Source organism: Oenanthe melanoleuca, chromosome 1A (assembly GCF_029582105.1).
Source record: "Oenanthe melanoleuca isolate GR-GAL-2019-014 chromosome 1A, OMel1.0, whole genome shotgun sequence".
Classification (NCBI taxonomy): Eukaryota; Metazoa; Chordata; class Aves; order Passeriformes; family Muscicapidae; genus Oenanthe; species Oenanthe melanoleuca.
In genome coordinates this window covers 47,187,136-47,214,599 of record NC_079334.1, presented here as the reverse complement: position 1 = coordinate 47,214,599, position 27,464 = coordinate 47,187,136, and the positions used below count along the sequence as shown (strand labels likewise).

At 35.0% G+C, this 27,464-nt stretch overlaps 1 protein-coding gene across 3 annotated transcripts in view; it reads left to right on the top strand.

The window, feature by feature from the left end:
- The window catches only part of CTTNBP2 (cortactin binding protein 2), a 71,810-nt gene that overhangs the window by 34,984 nt on the left and 9,362 nt on the right, over positions 1-27,464 (top strand). For 2 of the 3 annotated variants that reach the window (XM_056481844.1, XM_056481846.1), the window contains 13 exons: positions 1,577-1,780; positions 7,097-7,196; positions 10,223-10,373; positions 11,462-11,716; positions 13,901-14,018; positions 16,370-16,636; positions 18,013-18,108; positions 18,524-18,603; positions 19,686-19,772; positions 19,856-19,955; positions 21,687-21,839; positions 22,115-22,302; positions 24,689-24,867. In XM_056481844.1, the coding sequence (XP_056337819.1) occupies positions 1,577-1,780; positions 7,097-7,196; positions 10,223-10,373; positions 11,462-11,716; positions 13,901-14,018; positions 16,370-16,636; positions 18,013-18,108; positions 18,524-18,603; positions 19,686-19,772; positions 19,856-19,955; positions 21,687-21,839; positions 22,115-22,302; positions 24,689-24,867 (1,978 nt within the window). The remainder of the gene's footprint in view (positions 1-1,576; positions 1,781-7,096; positions 7,197-10,222; positions 10,374-11,461; positions 11,717-13,900; positions 14,019-16,369; positions 16,637-18,012; positions 18,109-18,523; positions 18,604-19,685; positions 19,773-19,855; positions 19,956-21,686; positions 21,840-22,114; positions 22,303-24,688; positions 24,868-27,464) is intronic. The other variant, XM_056481845.1, reaches the window with a different exon arrangement.

The window sequence follows — 27,464 nt, the reverse complement described above, 5'->3', positions numbered from 1 at the left end:
ATTTTGCAATTTGTCTTTGGTTTAAATTTGGATTTATAAGGTAACTTCATAGCTTCAGTGATGACTTCTTACAGTCAATATAAAAAATGTAAGTTTAACAATAAGCTAATAATATTGGGAAAATACTGAAAATATGTTTCCTTTAGATACTTAACTAGTAAACAGTTTAAATTGAAAAATTTAGCTTACTTTGGAAACAAATATGCAAAAAAATACTCCAAGCATTTTTTGTTGTTTTTTTTTAACTGGGATCGAACTGTGTATTCTTCATTGGTATTTCTCAGATGATGAATTCTTGTGTAAGTCTTGATGTTAATTAAAACATATCAAGATCTTACAAGGTACCCAGTTTATTGTTTCTGTGGAATTCTGTTCAGAATTTCTGTATTTCATTTTGTTTTCCAAAATGTGGACAGATCATCCCAGCATAGTACTGCTACTTCACATTTTTTTTTCTAGTTCAAGGTGTTGGATAGCACTTACCAGCTTGAATGGAACTGAAGTTAATGCCCTGCAGCTCTTCTTCAGTCTCAGGCATTGTAAAACTGCATTAAAGCTGCCTTAACTTGCTTTGTATCAGATTTCAGCCTCATATAGTAGCCTATTTGTGGCCACGGAAGACAAAGTTAGTTATTTAAAAGATAAATATAATGTGTATTTTCTAAAAATGATAGTGAAAACATGAAAAAAAAAAAAACAACCAACCTTTCTCCTATTTTGTCTTGCAGTCTTTGCTCAAGGAAGAATGCACAAAATATTCCATGCCTTATGCAGCAAACTTCATATTCTTAACAAAGTCCCTATTAAAGCTGATAAGCAGTCAACAGAACATTTAGCCAGTCCTAAGCTTTCAGAATTTTGGATTGAATTTTCTTTGTTAATGGAGTGACTTGAAAGCTTTTATACATTAATTTTATGTAACCTGTTATCCATTCCCACTGAAACATTTTATAATATATTGTTTAAGTATCACTGAGTAAAAGGAACATTATCTTAATGGAGAGTTAAATAATAAATATATTTTTTCTCTAGCAATTGTGTAAATTATTGTTACATGTTTTTCCAAACTTACTGAAAGGCACCTGAAGTCATTAAGGGCTCTCTGCAATTTATCTTTCTAACTGCATGAGTTATGTAAATACTAAATAGATAAATACTAAAATTTGTGCTAAGGAGGATAAAACTACATATGAAAATAAGTACTTTGTTTAGAAAACTTTTCTGTAGATTCTTTAAAATGTCTTCATTGCATATTGTGAATAAATTAAAACTTGTCTTGAACTTCTGCTAGTTTTGATAATATAGATTTTTTCAGACATGCAGATGCTACAACAGTTCACAAGTTTTGCACAGACCTTTTGTAGTGAAGTCGTTTGTTTGTATTACCAAGCGTCACCCCTGAATGCAGTTTTTATTCTTCAAAATACCTTCTAATGTTTAGACAAAGCACCATCACAAAACTTTTGCTAAACTGACAAATGCAGTAATTTTGAAGATACTTTTTAGTACTTAAAAGAACACAGAAAATGCAGGGCTTTATTTATGTGTCTCTAACTTCTGTTGCTTTAACTCACAGGCTGGTCTTCCTCCCTAACCCCTTTGTTAACAAGTGGTGGTCCTGTCCCCCTGGGTGGCAGGCCCACCCTTCTTCACCAAGCTGCTGCCCAGGGAAATGTCACTTTATTATCAATGCTGCTTAATGAAGAAGGACTGGACATTAATTACTCTTGTGAAGATGGCTATTCTGCCTTGTATTCTGCTGCTACGAATGGACATACAGGTAAATGATCCTAAGATCTAGTATGGCATCCATGTAAACTAGTGAAAGCTTACTTCATAAGTTTTTAATATTCAATTAGGTCAAATGCATTCTTCTTAAAAATCTGAAAGTGGGATATACAGATTATATATCAAAGTCATAATATAGCATATATATATATAAGGAGTGCTTCTTGAAGAAGAATTTTGAAACCCAGAAAGCATTTGAAGCACAAAAATTAGTAGTATTCTTCAGGAACATCCATTCTAGTTCTTCTCTCCCTTTGTACAAAAAGCTACCAGATATTATCACTCCATATTCTGTGAAAAACTAAAAATCTTTTGTAGCAGTAAGAGCTTGAAAAAAAGAACTTTCCTCTACAGGGAGTAAGCAGCAAAGAATAGGTGGTCATCAGGGTTTTGATCTTCTGCAGCAACAGTGAAAATGATGGAAGATAGTGTCAGAATAGTGTGTTACTTGGGATAGAAAATGAACTGTCTGTATATTTGAACTAAATGAAATAGCCCTCATTTGTTACCTAGGCTCTCCTGAGAAAATTAAAAGTTTTGGTTTTTTTTCCTTTCCCCATGACCCCAGTCCTCCTCTGTACTGAGGAAGTAGCATTTCTGAGCCTTTCAACAGTCTTCATATTTTTTTAATATATTTAGGAAATGCAACAAATATGTTACTAATAGATATAAATTTCAGGGATACAAACTCCTAGCAATAGTTTTCAGACTTTTAACACAAGGCTCTCAAACAGCAGTTTGTTTTAAAAGTCCAGTGTACATAGTACATTACTATAGCTTTTTCTACCTACATATAAATCTCCAGATTCTTATATTTCAAGTGGTATCATTGTGGTATTTTGGGCACTAAAGATGAAATCTAGCAATACCAATGGCAAATATTCCATTAATTTTTAGTAAAGTCAAAAATTTATTTCAGATCAGAAGGTGAACATAGTCCCTGATCCAGTGTTCCTGATAGCACAGAGAGAGACTATTTCGTAATTATTTTCAAGCATTTTAAAAATAAAACTAAAGTTAGGGTACAAAATCTGCAGCTAGGCAGATAGTGTACATTTTTCTGACATCCTCAGGGTTAATTTTGCTACCAGGCATAGGGAGGGAATAATTTTAATTTTGCTCAAAATGGTATGTTTTGTCTTTGCTTCCTAGGTGCTGTGGGGTTTTTTTGTAGAACCATCTGGGTCTTTTCGCCTGAGTTTCTTTCCTGTTACCAAGACCTTTAAAATAGTGAAATAGTACTTTTTTTTTCCCTTGGGTGATTTTTTTTCATTTTTTCAACTCTTTATCTGCAGTATTAAAAATCCTAGTTAATTATATTCTGTGAATTTATTATTCTCCCCTTACTGAATGGATGTTTGGTGTATTCTTCTAGGCTTACATCCAGTTATTGTTGCTAATATTTGTGGGAGACCATAATTGACCCAATTCTTCTTTATTCATCTTGTATTCTAAAATTGCTTCACAGCAAATGATTTTCAATTACAATTACTGAGCAGCTCCTACTGACAGCAATGGCAATTTGGTTCCTTGTTTCATTGTCAAAATTTCAAATAAGAAAGACGCTTGACAAAATTGTGACAACATAGTAAAAAAACAAAGATATGCACCCTGTAATTGTTTGTATGGGGTTTTTTTTTGAGATAAAAACTGTATTACAGAGGTTATAGTGTTGCTCTTCTATTGATAGTTGACAGGATGTGAAAAATACTTTGTTGTACAAATTCATGACATTTCAGCAGCTAAAAGGATTGAGAGAATCCCACGGCAGCAGTGTTGGTCTCCTTAATAAATTATATGAAAATTGAAAGTTACAGATTTATAAAATCTATGGTGAAAGATTTTTGTGCTTAACTTTATTATATGGTACTTTTTCATTACTTGTAGTTTATTCTTAAGTGAATAGATATATGTAGCAATTCAAAGTGGAGACTTTAAAGTTTTAGAAGTTTTCTTAAATTATATAGGCTTAAGAAAAGATGTATAGAAATAAATATTTTTAAAGTCCTTTCTAATACCTCCTCTTAACTAGCCAGGTGGAAAGAAATGACACTGGTGTCATTTTAAGGATAAAATAATTTATTGTTCAAATCTTTCAATGTGTTGGGTTGTGTTGTCTATGGTAAGTTTCTGTTGTTTTGAGGTTTTTTTCCATAGACTCATACAATCACATAGGTTGAAAAAGACCTTTATGATCATTCAGTCTAACCATAAAGACTTAACACAAGCCTACACTGGTGGGTGATCATACCGTGATTTAATTTATTGAAATTATTTTTAAAGTAGACTCAGTGACTGAATGGATTTTGAGATTTCTGAGTCAACTAACCAGATTTTCCTATCTCTCCTGGAGAAGATTTTGCTAGAAGAAACATGTACCTTTAGAGCTCATAAAAGCAAGCATAATTAATATCCCCCTTCAGAAATACCATGTTTTGGAGATTCTGGGAAGAGTGGAATCTGAATGATCTCCACACATTTTCAATGAAGAAATACAGTATTTGAGATGTTTAGATAACTAGAGTGGTAGAGCACATTCTAACCAGCATGGTGGCAGCAGCTGTTTTATGCTCACAGCCCATACTGTAGAAAAAAATTAGTTACGCTAGAAAAGAGCACTGGAACATTCTGTCCTAATCTATCCTGATTGGAAAATGTGTAGCTTTCCTGTTTGGAAACAGTGCCTTTTGAGAGCTGCAGCAGAGGGTTTTTCCAGCACATGAAGTAAATAGCAGATAACTTGTTTCCAACACACACTGTCCCTAATTCTGTAGGTCTAAGAGGGAGGAATTCACCCTTTCTTTGTATTTGATTGGACATGAGGAAACTGTTAATTTCACGATATAAGCACTAGATTGGGATAGCTGAACAGGTTGTCTTGTCAGGTTGTCTTGGTTTTACCATTAGCAAAGAAGGAGCAACTTCAGGTCTTTGTACTCCAAATAACAATAGTTCTCTTAGCTAGCAGATGATGGATGATGTTGCAAATCGTGACCATTCTGTGCCACAAAGAGGTGGAGAAGGACAGAATGAAACAGTATTCCTGAATCTGAGAGATGTGGAGAAAATAATATCCTTTGGAATCAGCTATTCATATGCATTTACAGTGTAACTGATTCTCTTCTATCCTGAGTATTTGGAGGCTGTGGCACCCTGATTGATAGGAAAAAACTGGAATGTATGGGAAGTAGAAAGGAGTGAGGTGCAGAGACATACAGCTACATGGAGTCAGCTTTGTCAAGCCACCGGATGTATCTGCATGATGTTTGCCATCACTCTGGAAGAACTAACTACCCAGCTGTGGTGGAGAGCTGTAAAATCTGCAGGTGTTTATCTTAATTTGCTTTCATGTTTTGCTTTTGCTATGATCAAAACTTAGTGGCACCAATGTCTGTCTAGTCCCTGCCCTTCCACCCAGTATTCCCCACTGCAGATTACTTTTATGACAGACCAGACTGAGCTGGAGTGAATGAGCCTAGACTGACCCAAATTAGTTTTATCCAAATCCCAGTAAAAAGTCCAAGACCCAGGCATCTTGGAGATAATTGCTCTTTTACTTGACAAGCCACCAGAACAGGTCACGTAGAGCTACTAGCTTACATGTTCCACGTTGTGCAAGTAGCTGCTTGCTTGCATGTCCTCATGGTCACACTTATCCCTAAGAGTAAAAAGCTCTTTTCAGAAGCAGTATTTTCACAGAGATAAGCTTTATCAGAAACAGTATTTATACAGACATAACTACCACCTGAATGATCTGCCAATCAATAACTGTGAATTGACCATGCCTTTCTAGTCAGGTAGTCTTGTCCTGTGTGTACATGGCTTTTGCATGGCTAACATATGCTTTATGAACAAACAGCAGAGTATTCTACCAAATATTTGAAACTTATAGATAAAAATTTTTTCAACGTCCCTCATAAACTTTAGAATTATTTTAGGATGTCAAGCAAGAATCTGTATTTTCGAGTTAATAATTTAATATAGGACCAGGATTGACAATGGAAAGAAGAAAAAAAGGTCATTCTTAGCAGAGTATTTCTGTGTTAAAAAGTGAATGAAAATATAATTTTATTTTAAATTGTATTCTCTTGCAATTGGAAGGCCTTGGTAAGTTAGTTAACAGAGAGCTTCTTTATGATATAAAAAAATTACAGGTCAAGTCCTGGTAACTTATCATGACAACCAACAACAAAAAATAATTTCACATCAGATTACTTACTTCAAAATTAAAGAATACTAATTTATAAAATAATAACTTATAGTGTTTTAAAATCTTGTTTCTTAATGTTAAATTATGTATTCAATCAACTCCACAACATCTGTATTAGTATTTGAAAAAAATTTTAACAGGAATAAGTACATTGAAGAATGGTTTAGACAAGTCAGATTTCTAAGTAGTTCTTCATATATTTTTTTGATATCCAAGTAGTTCTTCATGCATGTTTGGTTCTGATATCTAGAGTTAAACTTCACTAACAAAACTTGGCTTCAGGATTTTACTGAGTGCTGGAACAGCATGCATTAAGCTTGCTCAGAAATCAGGTCAGGAGTTTGTAATTTATGTTGTAGCTGAGCTTATTTTCCAAGTAGTAGTTTCAATTACAAAAAACTTGTTTTATTTTTGTCTGGAGCCAATTTCAAGAATGAGGAACAGATCAACTGTTTTCTTCAAAGTTAATTGCATCAAATGATATTCCAATTTGTGGATGAAAAGCAGTCTAATTACTGTGTAATTAATTATCTTAAATTAGCTGTAGGGATGATGGAATCAGGCTGGTACTATTTTTACATGTGGTTTTGGAAATGTATGAATGGGAAGGGTTTGGGGAGGTTTGAATTTTTCAGCTTATTTTATTTGTCATTGCAATCACAAGTCACAGTGTCCTAAAATAGACTGGTCGGTGTGTTGCTTGAGGTCTGTGTGGCTTGTGAACATCTCCCCTGTGGCTGTCATATTTGTCACGACTGCCAGTAGGCAGTGATGCCTTTAGGGACTCCTGGATAAGTCAGATACCCCACTTGGAAGGTAAAATAGCTAATACTGTGGGAGTTGCCTACAGTGGGCATGAATTTAAATCTTAGCAGAACCCAACCCAAGCCCTTTTTGCAAAAGGGTGGTGATGCCCCCGGGAGGCAATTCTCATGTCTCTCCTGCAAACTTCTTTCTGAGCTTTTATTTCAGTCCCCTAAGATGTGATGGGTAATCCAAAAGACTGGCTGATTGTTGCCCCTTGAGCAGACTTTAGCCTCTGGTAGTTTTAGCTGCTTGATCTTGTTGACTCATGCTATGGTTTTGCTCTATTTATAGATTGTGTGAGATTGCTGCTGGCTGCAGAAGCACAAGTTGACGCTGCTGATAAAAATGGCTTTACACCCTTGTGTTCAGCAGTTGCTCAGGGACATGTCAAGTAAGTGAAGCCTTTAAGATTTTACCTGTCAGCTGTTACTCTGTTTTATATTCTCTTTACATTATATACATTTTCATTACATTACTGTTGCATTCTTATGCCATTCTGATTTTAATATTTTCTGTTTGTTTTGTTTCCAGTTTCAGCTCTTAAGATTGCTGAGCATGTATTCCTAGCAATTGCAATGTGGTGCTGGTGCACATGGGCATCCTACCTCTGAATTTCTTAATTTTCTTTGAGTTATCAGCCATAGTATAGGATTAATAGAAAGGAAGAAGGAAATTATTTTTGAAATTACTTTTTTCAAGCATAGAAAATCATATTCAGAATATCATATTCAGAGGCAAAAGAACATCTGTTTTCTCCTGAGCAACATATAATCAAATACCTTCAACAACAAAACAAGGGTTTTTGAAGGCTGAAGTCTTTTTGTATCAGTAACTTTGAAAAACAGAAAATTATGTACAAGTCAAATAAGATTACTAAAAACATTCTTCAAAATGTCATTAGAATAATTTATATCATAGAATCATAGGAAATAGAACTGCAAGTTGGAAACAACTATTAAATAACCATTTCCAGAGCATCCTTTTCCAGAGAAAATTCTTTTACAAATTCAAAAGGAGTTTTTAAGAGTTCTTATTACAGAATTTAACTTTGTTTTACATATCTTTGCTCTTTTTTTTATCTTTCTGATTCTTTTCATGTTTATATTTTGTTATTTTTAAGGATGTGACTCTGATACAGTAACACATAGGCACCAGCCTTTGAGTGTTGCACTATTATAGGCCCTGACCCAACAGTGAGAAAGACTGGCATCTCTTTTTTTCTCATTTCCATAAGTGTATTAGAATCTTCAGAGATCCTTGACACTTCTTAGAGACGTCAAGCTCATCAGCTAATGGTCATTTTTTACTGGAAGTCTTACTCCAGAAGTAGCAGATTCCCACTAGATGTTTTGAGCACAGAAATATGTGTCTAGGTAAATGTTTCAGTATTTTGTATAAAATCTGTAAAAAATTCGTGTGACTTGACAAGACCAAAATACACTCTTCATATTCTCTCACTAAAATAAATGTCTTAACACTTTGTTTAGATAGGAAGCTATTTATTTCCCTGACTTACCCTCACAACACTTTGCTATGTATCATCTGCTGTGTTTTTTGCCTTAGAGACACTTACGTAATATGATATCCCTAAACACATTTTTTGCTTTTACTTTTTTAGATACTGAACATGAACTGAATTGTAAAATGGAGCATGGAAGGACAGGTCTAGCCAAAAATGTCTGAGAGACTACAAATGGTTCAGGCTGATTGATTTGTTGGTCGCTTCAAAGTTCAGGCACAGAAAAGAAATCTGTAATGGGTAGAATTTGGGGTAGCAGTATTGTCTGTCTCCTAATGTGGGGCTAATGACAGCACTAAAGTGCTCTCAGTTGCACAGTAGGTGTCTGTCATAGATTTGCTAACCAATCCCCTGTGACATCTTCATTAACCTTGCTCCTGCGCCAAGACAATACTGTTGTTCTTATCCTAGTTATGTAGCCAGAAAAAAAAATTCTAGTTTTTTGAGGCTAGTCCAGTAATATCACCGGATCAGAAACTGATTTTAGGAGAAGCTTTAAGAATCATTTCCCATGTGGTCCAGGCCGGGATGACTTTCCCTGATCTTGAGATGGAAGTCGATGTAGCTTTTCAAGATTTACCAAATGCAATGTAAATTATCAAACCAGATATTTCTAACCTAGCAGACTTAAAATTCAGTCTTGAATTGCTGGATAGAAGTGTCTCGTTGTGAGCCCTTCTTAAGATGACTTTTATTACTGTATGGTTAGGATGTATGTCTAACATTTGTTAAGGCAGAACATTATTTTTGTTTGTGTTTTTTTTCTGTTCAGTTGAGCATTTTTGGTAAGCATAGTAATTCATATCAATGCTATCAGTTTTACTCTTCCCTAAAATTGTGCATTTTACTTTGAACTTTCATGATTTTCTGACTGGATAAAAACATAACAAAAACAATATTCTTTAATACTTGTGATTTTTTTTAGTATGTAGTTTCTTATATACTTATATTCTTATGTATACCTTACATTGGTTTAAATATTTTGTCACAGTATGTATTTTTAGAATACAGGCTCCTAATCAGTAGTTATTTGGCATTGCACTAACTGCTTTGAGGCTTTATTTTTTATATGCTTTCTATTTTTAATTATTTTTATGGATAAGTATTGAGTTGGAGAGATGGGAACTTATCTTTGTTAACAGTGCTTGTTTGAACTGCTGAGTGAATTGACTGGCATTAAGATTTTTGCAAAGTCTTAAGTGTTGTTGAAAAGCTAAGTTGGAGAAGGGAAAGATAACCAGCGATGGCATACGAACTGGGGGAAAAAAATGAACCTATTGCTACAGGGTTGTGAGGAAGTACAGGAGCTTGGATCTGAATGCCAGCCCCAAGTGAATGGCTCTTCAGCACTCCATCTAACCTTCCATCCTCCATAACCCAATAGCTGCTAGCAGTGCACCCAAGCCATCCTTCTGGAGTAGTCTTTATTCAGGGATCTGAATGGTAGGTAGTGCCATAGCTGTTTTGCTGCCCCCACCAGGTTACTTCCCTAGATGAGTGTCCCTTTTGCTGGTAAAGCTAGTCCTAGTCCTTCATTTTATTTTTTCGCTTTTCTTTTTAATTCTATTTTAAATATCAGTAGTCAGAAATGTTCCTTTTCTTCTGCAGCTGAATGTTTTTCTTAAGCAGCTGTCATCAAGTTTTTATCAGTCTTGTGAAATTCAGTGTTATACATTCACAATTTTTAAATGCAGCTGCAGTAATTTAATATTTACATGTTTAAAGTAGCCTGTCTTTATACGTATGTACAAAATTATAGTTGTGTATATGAGCTGATCACAGGTAGATCTATATCTGTAAAATCAATACTTTATTTAAAATATTTAAATGTCCTAAGTTATAAAGAGGTGTCGGATGTCTAACATAAAACAATCTTATTGCTTTATTGTTTGCTGTAGATGTGCAGAATTATTAATTATGTATCAGGCTGATATTAACCATGCTGCTGAAAGAGGACAAACACCTTTGTACCTGGCCTGTAAAAATGGAAATAATGATTGTATTAAACTATTGTTGGAAAGTGGAGCGGATCGAACAATAAAAACCAGTGTAAGTTAAAATAGTTTGTAAAGTTACAGTACCTTGTATAGTACTGAATATTGACATTAAAATATTTCTTGAAACTTTTCTTTAAAGCTGGAATAAACCATATAATTTGAAATTAGTATTTTGTTGTTTTCATCATACTTTCTGGGTTTTTGTAAACTTTATATTGTCTAAAATCTCCTAAATTATGTGAATTTCATACCATTTTACATATTTCAGATTCCATTGGCAATTTGCTGCAACTTTTCTCCAGCGCTGGATTTGTAAAATGAAACTTTTCTGGTTTGGCTTATTTTTAAGGTGGAGAAGTGGAGATAGGGATTTTGCTTCCACTTTTTATGTTAAGAGTGCTTTATTGTTGTCCTTGAAGGAACAGCACCCCAAAACTTTCTTGCCATTATTGTAAAGTCTCATGTATCACAAATGGCAGAATATGGCCAAAGAAAGGTGTATCTGGAGGAGAAGGAGAGGAGGACTGTCTCAAAATTAGTGCCTACATAATTATATTTTTCAATATTTTCAATAGATTCTTATGACAATAAATGTGGGTTATAGGCTGTTCCAAAATATAGCAGAAAGAGTAGTAGCTTCAAAGAATATTCTACTCCTCCTATCATTATTACACTAAATTTTTTTTATAATTCATTTATTTTGCAACTGGAAAGTAAATATATTTGACTTGGAATGAGAGAAAGTTGTGATGTCAAAACTGCAAAACTGAATAATAAATGGATTAATGCAACATGAATATTGATATTTGGAATAATTGTTGTTTGAAGGAAGGAAGTAGTTTACTAACAGCATGTGAGCCCTGTATCACTTAGGTTCTTTTAAAATTTTTGAAGACTTTATCTGTTGGCTCTCCTTGGAGAAAGCTTTACTATTTTTTTCTATTACATTTTCTTCCCTCTCTTCCACCCAAAACACATACAAAGAACTCTATTTTCCCAAAGGATTGTTATGTCACTCTTGCTTGTCTTCTTCATTTTTAGACAGAGCCTTCCATTCAGTTTCTTGCTGCTACAAATCTGCAAACGTTTTTCTATGTGTTTGGTGGCAATGTGCTTTTTGATTTATTTGGGTTTTTTTAGGATGGCTGGTCACCAATTCATGCAGCAGTGGATTCTGGTAATGTTGAAAGTCTCAAGCTCCTTATGTACTGTGGAGAGCCGAACAATGGGAACTGTTTGATGGATGCAGAGCCTAATTTAGACTACTTTGATTTGGAGAAGAGAGAAGATGAGTATAGCAGTAGAGTAAAGCCTGTTGTTTCTGCAGATCTCATCAACCATGCTGACAAAGAGGGTTGGACTGCTGCCCATATAGCAGCATCAAAAGGCTTTAAGGTTAGTCCGTGTGAACAAGCTACAGTAACCTGGTATAATTTAGGCAAAATTAATCCTTTTCTTTTATCTTTAAATAATTACAACTTAGATGTCAAGTCTAAGTTTGGTTTATAGGCCAAATTGATTTGACAGATATAGACCTCCAGCGGACAATTTGTCCCAGAATCCAGGTGTCAAATGGAGTGAATTATCATATTTAAATGTCTGTGTCTTATGGGACAATAATAAAGAGAGGAAACATCATTGCTTGAGATTTTCAAATTTAAGGTGAGATGAATCCCACCCTGAATGCCAATTCATTGGATGTCATGTGCTTATAGATATTAGCTGGACATAATTTCCAATTACAGGTACGAATGATTTCATTATGAAGAATTTTTCCTGTGTGAAGGAAGGGAGAAGAAATTTGAGAACCAGATTTGTGCAGACATATGTTGTTTAATTAATTATTTTGAGCAGCCTTTTTAGCAGGCTGTGAAACATTTTTGTGAGGTTGAGATAACTGATGACGTGGAGGATGACCTGGCAGGTCCAACTGATGACAAACAGGAAGATTTCTGTAAATTTAATATTATTTCTTGATAACACAAGCTATGAACTTCTATCACTGACCATTTAAAGAACTTCTTTTTATATGGTTGCTATCAGTCAGATCCCACTGTAAAATTTTTACCCAGGAAGAAAACAAAGAATGCTAAACACAGAAGAGTGAATTTTAAGAAAATTTAGTCCAAGACTTAAAAAATCAGATTGTGTTTACATGCCTAGTTCAATACCTGTCATTATTTTTACTTTTTTCCTGATAAATTTACGTTCAAAATCAATGCAGATTTAAGATTCAGTTTAAGTTAGGGAGTGTTTTAGGGACAGCCTCTGCTTACTCAGCATTTTGCATTACAAAGAGTCAGAGTTCCATTACCAATGTCTGTAAGGCAGGTGCAGACTCTCATTCCAGTTTCCACTCATATGAATTTAGATGGAGTTTAAGGTTTTTGCTGTAGTCTGCAAATACCTAAATAATGTGCACTATGTTGGCTCTTTCTGCAATAATGTAATCCTCAGGAACTTTAAATTTAGGTTTCATTTGCTGTCTAAAACTACTTTGACTAGATGATCTCTCTGAAAGTTCTGACACTGGATATCTTCATGTGTTTTTCATGAATAACCCAAGGGTTTGAGTTTCTAAGCACATTCCAAGTCATCTGTTTAATAAGATCTCCATTTGGGATTGAGGGAAGTCTGTTAGGTGATGAAGGCAATATACAGCTGGCAATCAGATTCCTGGTTTTGATGTTGCAGAAACTATAAAATTGTATTTGATTTACTGCATTTATTGACTTGAGGCATGTTTGGGATACTAAAAAGCTAAAAAAAGCTTAATAGCCTTCTCTGAATGCTGTTAACACTTTGACTCATTCTCTATTCCATAATGCACACTGCATGTCATTAATTCCAGTGCATGATAGCTCCATATAAGCAGTGCTGACACTTGCATCCTCTTGTTTGGAGATAGGTAGGGGCCTTTCTTTACAGGTTAATTCTGCTAGGACATCTTAGCTCTTATTTCATAGAGAGCAGAGATAACAAAAATCCTAGTTTTACTGAGGAAATAAGCTTGGTTTCTTTGTTCTGTCCCACTTCTTCCTGCATTACTTCCCATTTTCAACCTCACAGTTCAGTCCTCGGCCTTCTGCTGTTCTGCTATTTATTGTTCCTATTTGAGAGATAGTGTTAACAAACTAACCTGGCAAGAAAATATGTGCTTTTTTTCTGCTTGATAGCCTTCTGGCAAGCTTAGTGAGCTAATAATTTTTTTTAAAGTACTTATAGGTGCTGTAACTACAGCCTGGTAAAATTTCACCTCACAGGCAGATATACCTTGAATGACTGCTTATTTATGCGAGGTCTCAGGTTGTCATACTTGATGCTTAGAGGCTGTAGAACCCTGGCTCTGTGTGTTCTGCTTCTTTATAGTCATTATTTGAGACTTTCAAGTCTGCTATAAAATATTTTTACTCCTGGTTTTCAACTCTGTGAGAAACATCATTTTATCTACAGAACCTGTAGCTGATTGTCTTTGGAAATTCATGTGTAAGAATTTTAGTTAGAAATTTAACTGCATATTGATAGAATGCTTTAGTGCAACAAATGGACAAGTAAATAATACAGTTCCTACCTTTGCAGAACTGTCTAGAAATCCTTTGTAGCCATGGTGGACTAGAGGCTGAGAGAAAAGATAAGTGTAATCGAACATTGCATGATGTTGCTACTGATGATTGCAAACATCTCCTAGAAAACTTAAGTAAGTAAATGCTATCAGCACTACATAAAAGTGTTTTTAGTAAAGAACTGGTGGGGCAAAAATGAGAAATATGAAAAGGGTAGTTGTCACTTTTTTGGCACCACAGTGTTAAATTACCTTGATCTAACAAGTTTCTATTCTCCAAGTTTTGCAAAAGCATATGATACAATTTTGTTGGAAGTTATTGAATTTCTCATGTCTTTGTTTCTGAACCATAGATAAAGATGGTACATACTGTACATTTGCAAATATCCATATTCTCTTAAAATTTCCGAATTTAATATTAGTAGTTACTTTCTCAAAAGCTGTTGCTCTCCTCTTATCTTTTCTTCAGATTCTTGCAGAGATAGTCACTTTGTGGTGGGTAGCCGTCAAATTTCTTCAGGCTAAGATGATCATCTAGTCATATCTGAATCTCTTTTTAGAGCGTAGTTTATTTTGTCACTTGTTTATCGGTGAGGGGATTGTTTGTTTGATTCTTCAGATATATCTTAGAGACAACATCAAATAACTTATTTTTTCCAGCATCAGTAACTTATGTAAGAAGATTGCTCTTCTGTTGAAACCTGTCATCTTCTTCCTTCTCTGTAAGCTTTCTCAAAATTCAGTAGAGCAGGCTCATCTGTGTATTTCTTGAGGCAAAACTTAATTCTTTCTCTCACTAGTTTTGTGTATTTTATATCACTATATAAATCAAGATATAGCTGTATCTATATATACAGAGAAAGATATCTATATTTCTCTGTATGGTTAGAATGATGGCACTGGTAGATTTGTATGCTCTCTATTTTTTCACTTTTTTTATGTTTGTCTTGTGAGATATAGAGACATGGGTGGTTAAGTCCACTGATAATCAACAAATTAAGTAAGTTTTCTGTCTGCTGCTTCTGATTTTCCTCTTCAGCTACTTTAAATCCCACTTCTTACCATTTTACTGCAGATTCAGGGGGGAACACAGCTAGATACTCCATGGTCATCTTCTTTATCAGACTGAAGCAAATTTCTGATGGCTGAATCTGCAGCCTGTTAAATTAATGCTTGTATTATTTCCATCAGTCTTAGTACCCTGTGTCTCTGGTCATGCTTGTCATGAATCCAACAGCTGTTATCAGGTCAGAACCTTTGGCCTTGCCTTCTCCTATATACCTTAAGCCAAGAATGTATTTTTGGGTAAGGTGTCTATGTACCATCCTCTACTTTCCTCACACTCCGGTAAGGTTTCCACAGTAAGACAGGAGGATGTGCTGTGACAGATCTGAAGGTCTGGGGGCCAGGATTGCCAGCTATGCCTTAGAGGTCACATGCATTGAAATTTAGGCATATACTGTACCTCAGTCCTAGAGGCCTGTTTCCTTGTGGAGAATCCTCTGTACTCCTTACAATCTGTGCTCATTTCCCTGAGGTCCAGCCATCAGAAGGGCAAGCCTTTGATGCATTTCTCACAGTTCCACATCTGAAGAATGCCTCTGAGTAATCTTTTCCCTATGGTAGGCTGGTGGGTTTAAATCAGAGCTTTTCTGACATGGGGAAAATTTCATTGGTTTGTATCAGCTGAAGATCTGGCTTCTGCACACAAAAGGGAAAAAAAGATCTTGTTGCAAGACTTCTTATATAATAAGCTGATATGGGTTGTTTTTTATGGTGTACGTTTAAAATTCAGTTTTAATTTAAGAATTTCTGAAAGATATTGTTTGCCATGAAAATAAGAAGATAGTTTCCTTTTCATTTTCAGTCATCTCAATGATCTCCAGAAACTTCTGCTTCTGTTGAGATGTATTCCAAAGACCAAGAGTTAAAATACTTCGTAGTTTCTAGAATGTGCATGTAAATTTCCTTTTTGTCAATATATCCTATTGCAAATCAAATGTCCCCTTTCAAGTGCATTTTCTGTCTTAGCTCTTAGCATTTTATTTGAAGATGTTTGGCTCAACAAGTGTTTTCCACTTGTGCACTAGTGCCAGAAAATTATTTTCTGCATTGATAATAAAAAATGTGCGCAAACACAATGAATTGAAAAATTACAGCATTACCTGCTATCTGTTTTAATTTATAAATAATTAGTCTATAAAGAGGAGATAAAAGATTAAGTAAATTTTGTCTTTTTTCCTGTTATTAAAGCATAAGAATACTGAACTTTTTTTGTAAAAAAATTATAGATATCTTGGTATTTTCATCACTGCTGTGATTTTGTGGTGGTGATCTGTGCTGTACTTAACTATTTGGTTCTTTGTAGCAGGAGTTATTTTGTAGCTTTCCTTTGTAATATTAGATGTTATTGGTTTATAATAGCAGTATTATATTAAATTGAGTTTTACAGTTTTTCTCATAGTTGGTGTTTTGTTTTTCAACAGATGCTCTTAATGTACCTGTAAGGATTTCAGTCAGTGGCATTGAACCAGTCCATTGTGGTACAGAGGAATTTGATACAATATGTGCTTTAAATATCCGCAAGCAGATGTCATGGGATGATTTTTCAAAAGCAGTGAGTCAGGCAGTGACAAACCATTTCCAAGCAATCGCTTCTGATGGATGGAGGAGCCTAGAAGATCTGTCATTTAATAGTGCTGCAGAATCCAACATTGGCCTCACTGCAAGCAGTATATTCTCCATCAAACTAGGTATCGATATTGGTGTTAATGAAAAAAGTAAAACTTCGGGGTGTTCTTGAATTTTTGAAATCTTCTAAGTAAGATAAAAATATCTTTGAATTACTGCATCTTTTAAAGCTTAGACTAAGAAAGACGAATACTGAATATGATACTTTGAACAGTGCTGGCAGGAAAGAATTCCTTACCTTTAGCTGTGTGTATGTCACAATTAATTGGGCACTTTAATATAATATTGGAGATTGTGAGACCCTATGTTAGTCTTTTAATACTTTCAGTACTCCAGAGGAGAAATCAGTATCTCAGGTGAATCTAAATTCTCACCCTGAGTGCTGTGTGCAGCTTTGGATGCCACAGTATAAGAAAAAGCAATTAGAGTCTCCAAAGGAGAGGCATGAGGATGGTGAAAAGTGAAGCTGTATGGGGACTGGCTGAGGTCACTTGGTCTGTTCAGCCTGGAGGAAATAAAGAGGAGACCTCATTGCAGTGCAACTTCCTCATGGGAGAAAGAGGAAGGACAGACATTGGTTTCTTCTCTGTAATGACCACTGACAGGACTTGAGGGAATGGCCTGAAGTTGTGTCATGGAGGTTTAGATTGTGTATTAGAAATAGATTCTTCCACCCAGAGGGTGTTTGGGCACTGAACGGGCTCCCCGAGGAATCGTCACAGCACCAGCCTGACAGAGTTCAAGAAGCATTTGAATCAAGAATGCTCTCAGGCTCACGGTGTGTCTCTTGGGATGTCCTGTGCAGAGCCAGGAGTTTCACTTTCATGATCCTTGTGGGTTCCTTCCAACTAAGGATATTCTGTGGTTCTACAAAAACTATTCAAAGCATGTATTGTTTTTTTGTAGTACATCCAGAATATTCAGTAAATACAGACTGCAAATCATTGGCATAGGTAAACAGAACTGCTGTTTTGCATAACTTTGCTTAGCAGGGTACAAAAGAGAAATCTTTAAAATTATGAGAAATTGGCCCAAAAATGTGGGGTCTTACAGTTGTATAGGTTGGTCATAACAGATTCTGAAAATCCATGTACTTCATCTTAAATCTCCTTCCTTACTTCACTTCCCATCAGCTGAAAAAAACTGAAAACTGAAGCCTAATCACATTAGATTGGGCAAATTATTCTATTTTACTCTATTTTATGTGTATAGATAAAATGACAGGCTAGCTATTTAACTTGTGTCTCAACTGGTAGAAAACACTAGTAACTTCAGTCCTATATCAAATAATAGTGTGATTTAGTACATCTCATACATGGGACTGTTTGTCAATTTTGTCAGCGTATGCACATAATCTTTGTTAAGCAAGCGAATATGCTGGAGTGTAAGACACTTTATATGCATACAAGGAATATCTCTCACTTTTTCTTTTTAACAGGAAACGTTTCATGGTCAACAGGTCAGATTTTTTCCCAGCCACCATGGGACTTCTTGAAGAACAATGGAGCTGAGCATATCACAGTGTTTTTGTCTGGTAATTTTCAAGTCATAATTTTTCAGGTTTGAATGTTAAGACACTCCATATGAAGTAAATAATTTGAGAGTCATTTGCTACGTATTTTGTTCTTCAGTGTTGCTTGATTCTCGGAGACATCATATCCATTTGTTTATTTAACTAAATTTTAAAGTGTCTACAACATTTAGAAAATGTGCTGGCACATAAAAGTCCTACTGCATTTTTCAGCCATATAGTAGTATATATATTGCTTATCATGGATACCTGTGAATCTCTGGTGCTAGATAAATGCCTTTCATTTATTCAGCATTTTAATTTGCATAGGCTCTAATTTTAAAAGATTGCTGTAGAATACTGCATGAAAATCTTATGCATCAGTCATACATGCATCTAAACATGGGAGATTTACATAAGTTATGTGTCTCATTTTAAGGACCTCAAGAAGGCTGTCTAAACAGTGTGACTTATGCATCCATGATCCATCTTCAGATACTTCAGAATTATCTCCGCCTGGTCAGTATAAAGCTTGTTGCTCTCTGCATGCTAATTGTTTGTCAAAATACTTCTATGATAGTGTTGACTAATGTCAGGGTTTTTTGCTCTGTGAAAAAACATCAAGATTTCTAAAAAAATTGAAATGGGATGAAAGCTGTTTTAAAATACAGTTGCCCCTAAATTTACCCTTAACTTTAGTCTTGTGAGGGTATTAACTTTTTTCTTTAAATAGCTGCTCTCTGATTAACTGGACTGCTTAAAAGTATATTAAAAGCTCTCTGATATCTTACTGCTTTCCAAAGTTATTTTACTCCGCTTTTTGAGTAGAAAGTAAATTAGAATAACATTCATGTGAGCAATTATTTGAGACTTCAATTTTATTACATGCCTATGTAGATATCTGTAACACAGCTTAAGACCTCAAAATGTAAGGATAATTGAATAATATCACTTTCATAGATCATTTCTTTTAACGTTGCATCAAATCAGAATTAGTTTAGAACCTGCTTACTTTCTGCTGTGTCCTTGGATAGTTTTTTATGTTGTCAGGAGAACATGCCACAGGTTTCCTCTGTATTCGGCCATATTGCGTAGAGATACGTGTGTATTACTTTAATGACATTTTAGAGGTAAAAGAGAGTTAATATTAAAAAAACCCTGTTCTACCATACTGATAACATGATCCCATTTCTACTGCAAATAAAGTCCTTAGTCTTAATCCTTAACTTAGCACTGACTTAAACTGATGATTTTGGCATCATTTTGATGTATATATTTTAATTTAAGATCAAGAAAATATTTGTGATTACTAAACTTATTCTTCCCAGATGAATGTTTTAGATTTTAAAGTCTGTTGTAACAAAATACCTTGCTGTGTAGTTTTACAGATTAGGATATAAATTTATAAATATATTTCAAGATGTATGCAATTATTGTCTACTTTGAAACTAGTATAGTAAGCCTTATCACCTCCAATAGTGCAAATCAAAAAATTTTGTCTTTTAGGTGCTGATTGTGTCATCTAGATTAGAAAAAAATCCAAGTCTGAACTTCCAAGAACAATTTGTTTATGAAATAAATTTATATCTATCTGTCTGTAGGTTGAACAGTACCGTAATGTCATTTTCCATGGTCCAGAAGGAAGTTTGCAAGATTATATAGCATATCAGATAGCTGCCTGCATGAAGGTATTTGCACAAACAAATCAAGTAAATTAGTCCATAAACCAGAGTTTTCACTATTTAACCAAATATATAAATTTTCAACACAGCAAAAGCAAGTGGCTGCAGGAAATACATGTGAGATTGTTAAAGTTGAAGTGGATGCTGCTTTCTCCAAGGAGCAACTTGCAGAACTGTTCATCAGTAACGGTAAGGTTATTTCAGCAAGACTAATTTTGGTGATTTGTAGAAAAATTTTTAATGGTGCAAAGTAAAGAAATACATAAAACCATTTTGCATAGTGGATGGCATGTTTTAATTGAACTCATAGTTTTTCAGGTGCTTGAGGACAAGTGTACGTGTCTAAACTGAGGGACAGCTGAGGGTGACAGAGCTCCCATTAAGGAGCTCTGTCAAAAGTTGCTTCCATTTAAGCAAAATTATTAGTTTTAAATACTTAATTCTGTTTCACTCTTTTTTTCCCTTTGTTTGTGATCCTTTAAAAGTTGATTTCTCTGGTTCAGATCTACTGGATCAGAACTGAAGGTACTGTCTGTGCTAATGAACAGAGCCATTCTGTCAGGTTTACAATGTCGTTCTGTTTGTTCTTGTACTGCCTGGCGTGACTTCAGTCTATGGCAGCTTTTTCTCTAAGGAAATCCTGGTCACAGTGCCCAAGATAGTTTGTACCAGTGATTATTCCCACATGTCACTTTCAGTGCCATCACATTGGTGGGAGACGAGACCATTTAGTCAGAAGTCAGCCAGGCTTTGGTGCTCATCCTGGAGGCAAGAACGTCACTCGTAGTTTAGTTTGTTTACTGGCCACTGTCTCTTGGGAAAGCTGCTTCTTTTGGATGCTTTACTCTGTGTGAGCAACACATTATTTTTTATAGTCTGGCTTTGCATTTCAGCATGGTGCTGCTGGTTGAGTCTCTTATTTTTCTTTCCGGCTTCTTGCCCCACTGTTCTGCTGCATCTCCTTTCCTAAGAGAGCATTTCTCCTCTATATGAGTCCATCAGACACAGGGTGGGTACCTGTCCTCCCTCCTCTCAAGCTGTAGCCTCTTAGGAAAACAGGATATTAATAATCAGGAAACTGCAACTAAACAGCAATGATCAGATTTAGTCACTTGCTGTAAGTTTTGCCTTCTTACAAGTCAATTTCCTGAATGACCATTGTCAGTACCACCTTCAAAACGTTGTGAAACAATGCAGTGCACAATATAGTCAAGACTACAGAAGCATTCGCCTGGGATTTAGTGCTGCAAGAACACTTGCAAAACTTTCTTTTTTAAGCAACAAGATTAAAATCATGAAAATTAAAGGAAAATATTTTAAATGTTAAAAAATATATAGATACCATTTTAATGCCTATTAGGTTCAGGTGCTACTGGGTTTGCCTCATACGAGCTCCAATTTTTTGAGTGATCTTAAACATATCGAAGGAAGTTTTGAAGGGAAGATTGCCTACTTCTCATAGAAGTTTGCTACTATCTCATAGAATGTTAAACTTTCTTACAACTGTGGACTATTCTTAAGCCTTTTATCACTACATGGTGTAAAGTGTGCATGTTAAAAGTTTATGTTGTAGTATAGCAAATGAAAGAAATTATTAAAGAGGTCTTTGCTATCCTTTCTGTTGCATTTATATTCAGTATACTGAAATCTTTCCTATCTATGAAGATCCTATTATAGCCATTTCAGGAATTTATTTTAACCATAGCTTTCAAATTTTTTTCTTCATATACAGTATCATATTCTTTCCATTGTTTGATTTTATGCTTTCAGTTTTAAACTTATTATCCAGTTTGTCTGCTCCTATAAACAAGTTAAAAAGGAAAAAATAATATTAAATCCTTTGTTGCAGTAGTAGCAGTAAAATCTGTATACATAAGTAGATTTTCCTAAGTATACATTAATGGGATTTTTCTATTTCAGCTTGTCTGATCCCAGTGAAACAGCCTCCTGTAAACAAGACAACAATTGTGATTTTAGAAAATCTGGAGAGAGTTTCTTTATCTGAATTACTTGGAGATTTTCTAGCACCTCTTGAGAATCGAAGTTCAGAAAATCCCTGCACTATTCAAAGAGGTATTTAAAGAATTTAGGTTGCAGAAATGTTTTACTACAGTACAGTTTTATTATAATGTATGACAAACAGGGAATAGGAGGAAAATGTAATTTGTTCAGTTCTTATATTGTATTGTAAACAATCGTCCTTAACAAAGATAGCATATTTTTTAGCTAATTTATGATGTTTTGTGGATTGTTTTTCCTTTCTAATTATGTCACTGATTCTTGCTTTTATATGAAATCATGTCAAATATATGAGTATTTCAGTTAAGTGTTTTATGGTTCCTTTTTAGCAAATGGAGTTTCTGGTGCTTTTTACTTTCACGAGAACTGCTTTTTGCTGGGGACCATCTCAAAGTGCCATCTTCATGGCTCTGACCTGCTGGTTCAGCAGCATTTCCGTTGGGTTCAACTCAGGTGGGATGGGGAGCCAATGCGAGGCTTGCTTCAGAGGATTTTAAGGAGAAAAGTAATAAACAAGGTAAGAACTCGAGTTGGCTTCAGCAGTTACCTTCATCACCAGGTCTGTGAAATGTGTACGATGGTAATGCCAAAAGCATAGCAGATAAATTGAGTTGTTTCAGGAAAAAAAATTCATTTCTGGGAAGATACAGGCTGTGTATCTGGAAATGTTGTGCTTGGCCTCATAGAAAGGTGTGTGTAGCCATGGCTAAATTGGCATAAAATTGGTTGCAAATAATCATGCTGTGGCTACTTGCCTGTCCACTGCATGAAACATCCTTCAATAATTTTTTCAACTTCTTCTTTCATTCTTCTGAGAATGATAGTAAAAATCAGTTCAACAAACATACAATCTCTTTTTCCAATAATTTAATCTCAATATCTAAAATAAGATAGTCATATATGTGTTTAGGTTTTAAGCAGAAAAATATTTCCCATGATTTTCTGATTAAAAGGGTGGCAAATTATGTAATTAGAAAAGGTTTTTTTTAGCTAATAGGTCTGCTGAAGCTGAACAAAAGTCCAAAAGAGAATAAAGATGGGAAGTCTGTTTTAATAATAATAAATAAACAAAGATGGGAAATGGGAAGAAAGATGTAGGCAAAAGAAGAATTGTGGGCTTGGGAAAGTTATTTGGAATACCGTTTGAGTATGATAGCAGCTACTACCAACAGTCAGGCACTGTTAGACATCGGCAGAGGGAGTTAATCAAAACAGCTGCAAAGGAAAATAATCTTGGCAGCAGTTTTGAACAGGCTTTAAAAGGGAGATTGTTCTAGGAATAGAAAAAATTTCAGTAATAAAGAGTCCTGTTGTGGGACAGCAGATCTACTGTCAGTTTTTAGTGTTCAGCTGGATGTGTCTTGGTTATCCTTGGAGATATCATCTCCTGTACCCTTTGCCACAGTTCTCTTCTATAAAGGCTTCCTGATTCACAGAGATCTTGAAGAGGAAATGTGTGGTAATTGAACATTTCAGACAGGATAATGAGGAAATTTAGAAACATTCCTAAATAATCTTTAATTGCAAGAACCGGAATACAGAATAGAAAAAAAGAATCGTGGGAAATCTATGAAACTCTCAATAGTATATTTTTCTTAGATCATGTTTTATAAGTTATGACTTGTTCACAGTCAAAGGCTGCATCAGACTTACTCTGCCAAACTGGTTCGGCTACAGGAACTTGCAGCATCCCATAACAGATGTCATTTTCAGGCTATTTTTTTGGGGCTTGAAAGAAATCCTTAGTCTAATAGCTTAGAATTTGACAATGTAATGGGCTCCTACCTCTGACAGAAAGGTTGAACAGAATTTGGGTAGTAATCTCATTAAGTTTAATTTCTCTCGAGCATATATGCAGATGGATTTGGAGAAAAAAGCTATGTGTCTTCTTGTACCTTCCCTAATTAAATATTGACATGCCCAGTGTGGTGGTACATTTTTTGAAATACATACATGTGCCATATGTAAACTCAAATGCCAGTTGGTATGGGACTTAAAACAGAGGATTGCAAAGTCAAAAATAGAAGAAAGATTAATCTCTTGTAAACTCTAAAGCAAAGTAGAAGCACATCTATTGTTAGAACCATAGATTATTTCAAAGATCATTGCTCTGTATTATGATACTTTGTTTGTGCTGTAATATTCATGTGTTCAGGTGAAAAGCTTTTTTCCACTTAGTTTGAACCATTAGGTTACATGTGAACAGCTTAAATGTTTTTCTATTTTAAGTTAACCTATAGACACCATCAAGAAGCTGTGGCTTCAGTGCTGTCAGTTACTAACCCTGGTGCATCTTTTAATGCTTCCTTTAATTTAAACTGTTACAGCGGATAATCCTCAGATTAGGATGATGTAGACTGTAATTTGAAATCAGGAGATTTTTCTGGCACTAAATAAATTGCCCTTAACAAGGCATGCTACAATCACAAGTCTTAGAGGAAGCCATCTTTCCTTTACTAGTACTAGATCTAAAATCAGTATGGAAATCCACTAGGCATATGTCTGGCTCAGATATTCCTGTTAAGTGTGATTGGGCATTTTTTCATATGCCTTATTTGAACCATATACATTGCATTATGTATGGCCGGTATCTCTTGTAATCCTAATCTTAAACACTGTAGAGAAACCACTGCTACCACAATCTCTGCCTCAGTTTCCCACAAGAAAGTAAAGGAATGTCAGTTTATTGATAAGGATATATCTTTTGAAGTGTAGTTGGCAAAGTAAGTTTTAATATAGCAAGATGTCAATATATTCTGTAAAAAAGTTTTACCTGTTTTTGACTGTTCCTGATCTTTTAAAAGCAACGCATGCAATAAAAAAACCCAAGCCTTCCTGGGGTTTGAAGGAAAGTATTTGCAGCTCTGGGCTTATGCCATGTCAAATGTCTTTTTTCCCTGCAGTTCAGAGGCAAAGTACCTCCTCCACGTGATCCTGTGTGTAAGATCATAGACTGGGTTCTTGCTGTTTGGCACCAGCTGAACTCTTGCTTATCCCGTCTAGGAGCACATGAAGCACTTATGGGGCCAAAGCATTTCTTCTCCTGTCCTGTGGTTCCGGGGCACAGCCAAGCAACAGTCAAGTAAGATTTCTGTTTCCTGTTTGATGCTGTTCAGTGCCAACTAGATACTTACCACAAATGTAGTAGCTGTGTTTCTCCCAGAACCCTGCTGACTCAGCAACCTTAAAAAAAGCATTTTAATTGAAATTGCTGAAAGTTTTAAACTTCTGTTGGCTATTTAATTACTAGAAGGGCAATTCTGAAGGACACAAGTGGGAAGTGGGAGTCTAATACTGCACCAAACTCAATCTTCTTGTGATCTTTCTTTTTTTTTCTGACACAGAGGTTAAAAGATTAAGAAAATTTGGTAAACTCTCCTTTTACAGTTGGTTAAAAGGAAGTTTGGAGAATGATTTCTCACTCTTTTAAATATGTGGTATAATTTTAAAATATACATACAGTTTAGAGATATATTATCTTAGGAAGTAGGGCAGGTTTTGCTTGTTTATTTTCCTTTTTATTCTCTAAAAGTGTGGATTAGATACTAATCTTCACAGTAATTATCAAAGTCTAAATGTGGACATAACATTGACTTGAAATTTTATGGGTGCTGGGAAATAAAATAAGAATAAAGCATACCATGCATCTATCTCCTATCTTCTTTTTGAATCATGTCTTCTGAAAAATTTTACTTATTTATTTATTGCAGTGACATTAATAGAGGACGGAAAAACTATTCTTTAGATATATTAGTTATATATATCTGAGTCTGGATTTCTCCTCAGTGTAACTCAAATTGGTTTCACAATGCTTTATTTTGAGTACAGCCCTAAAATGTCCTTTGTTGTAGATTTAGGTCATTTGACTTCTCATTTTAATGTAGTTTTTGTCCACTAATAAACAACTAAAAAGCACTGCTCCAGTGAGCTCTTACTGGACACTTTTGGTTTAGCAACATGATGGCTAACAGTGTGGTCATGTAATAAATAGCTTTTCATTATCAGCTCACTGGTTGCTGTTACTTCAATCTAATTAACCACTCCTTTCCTCTTGCCCCTCCTCTTTCCACTGTGCTATCTGCTGCTTTTTGCACTTAGTAAAGCTTCTCTGAGTCAGTCCAACTCATTAGGACAGCAGACAGCTGTCTACAAATTGGGTTCACTCTGGGCTCAGTATTAGCATGAGAAGAGGAAAAAGCAGCAGCATGGCAGGCAAAGAGAATGTGTTACAGGAAATTGTTTCCTGCTGTGTGTTTCATATAGCTTCACCTCTTTTGGTGAATAGAGTGAGTAAATGAAGAAAATGTTAACTACGTTTTTTCTTGGTTTAGATTTAGAAAACTGAAGATGATGTTCCAAAAGGAACAATTTTCACTTTGCAGCCCCCTTTAAGGGGCAGACAGACATGTGTTATACCTTTCCTAAGTATCAGCAAAATCAAAGAATAGGGGACTTGATCAAGATGAGCACAAACTTAAAACTGATTTAAATACCGGATTGGAATTTTATTTAGAGAGCATGCCCAACCAATTGTTAACTGTTAGATTAGAGTGGCCTCAATTAATTTTATCTTTGCAGTGTTCATTTCTGACCATTTATACTGGCAGTATTGCAAAGTGTTGAATGTTGAAAGCTTACATAGGCAAAATTTGAAAAGAGAGAGTTCTTTATGACTCAAAGTGCATTTATGTATCATAAAAGTTCAATCTTATGCTTCACAACTGACCAAAAATATATTTTTCAAATAACTCATGCATTCTAACTTAAAAAAAATGGAAAAAAAACCACCAAAAAATTATTGTGATATTTTAGGTAATAGGATGGCTTCAGTTTATCAATGTATCCAGCAAAATCATCCATTTAAATCAGATATTTTAGCCTTCATGTTTTCTGGCTGGATTTCTGCAAAGCTGAACACAGCATGATAGCCTACAATTTCTTACAGACCTTTAATATAAACCATGTGATCCAATCTTGCCATCTTCCTCCTCTAAGAGGGTAAAGAATAAACAAAAAGTGTTGTAGTTGATCTAAAACAGACTGTCCCAGTGTCTGTTGTGAGCTGAGCCCTAAGTCTGAAATTTCTCACCTTTATCCCCGGAGAACTCTTAAGTTGTAAGAAATAGCATTTATTTTTCCCTAACACACATTTTTCACTTCTTTGCTAATACAACATAATGGTTCTCAGAAAAGCAAAAGTCTCAAAAGACCCATGTCCTTTTTAATCTAATTTTTGAATCAAAATCAGACCCAGTCTCTAAACCAGACAATCTGGAATATCCACAACATCCTGGAAACACAGTTCACCATAGATCAAATAAACAAAAATAGGAGTAAGAGCAAGGCAGCTGTATGAATAGAAATGTCTTGTAAGCTGCACAAGTTTGGAAATGGAAGAATACTGGAAGGGGTACAACCATAAGTGAATACCTCTTTTTTTTCCATGCTGGCAGCAAATAGGCTAGGAATGAACACCTGCAAATGTGGAAATTTCTCCATGCAATTTTAAAAAAAAGGCTTTTTGTGTATACATGAACACGCATCTTTCTGGGACATTTTTTTAGCCTTAAAATGGAAAGGATGTTTTATACTCTTTATCTGAAGGAAAAAAGCATCAGGTGATCAGTTTGTCAAGGCAGGCTAAAGAAATTTAGATCAAATAGTTTAATATAAAACAAA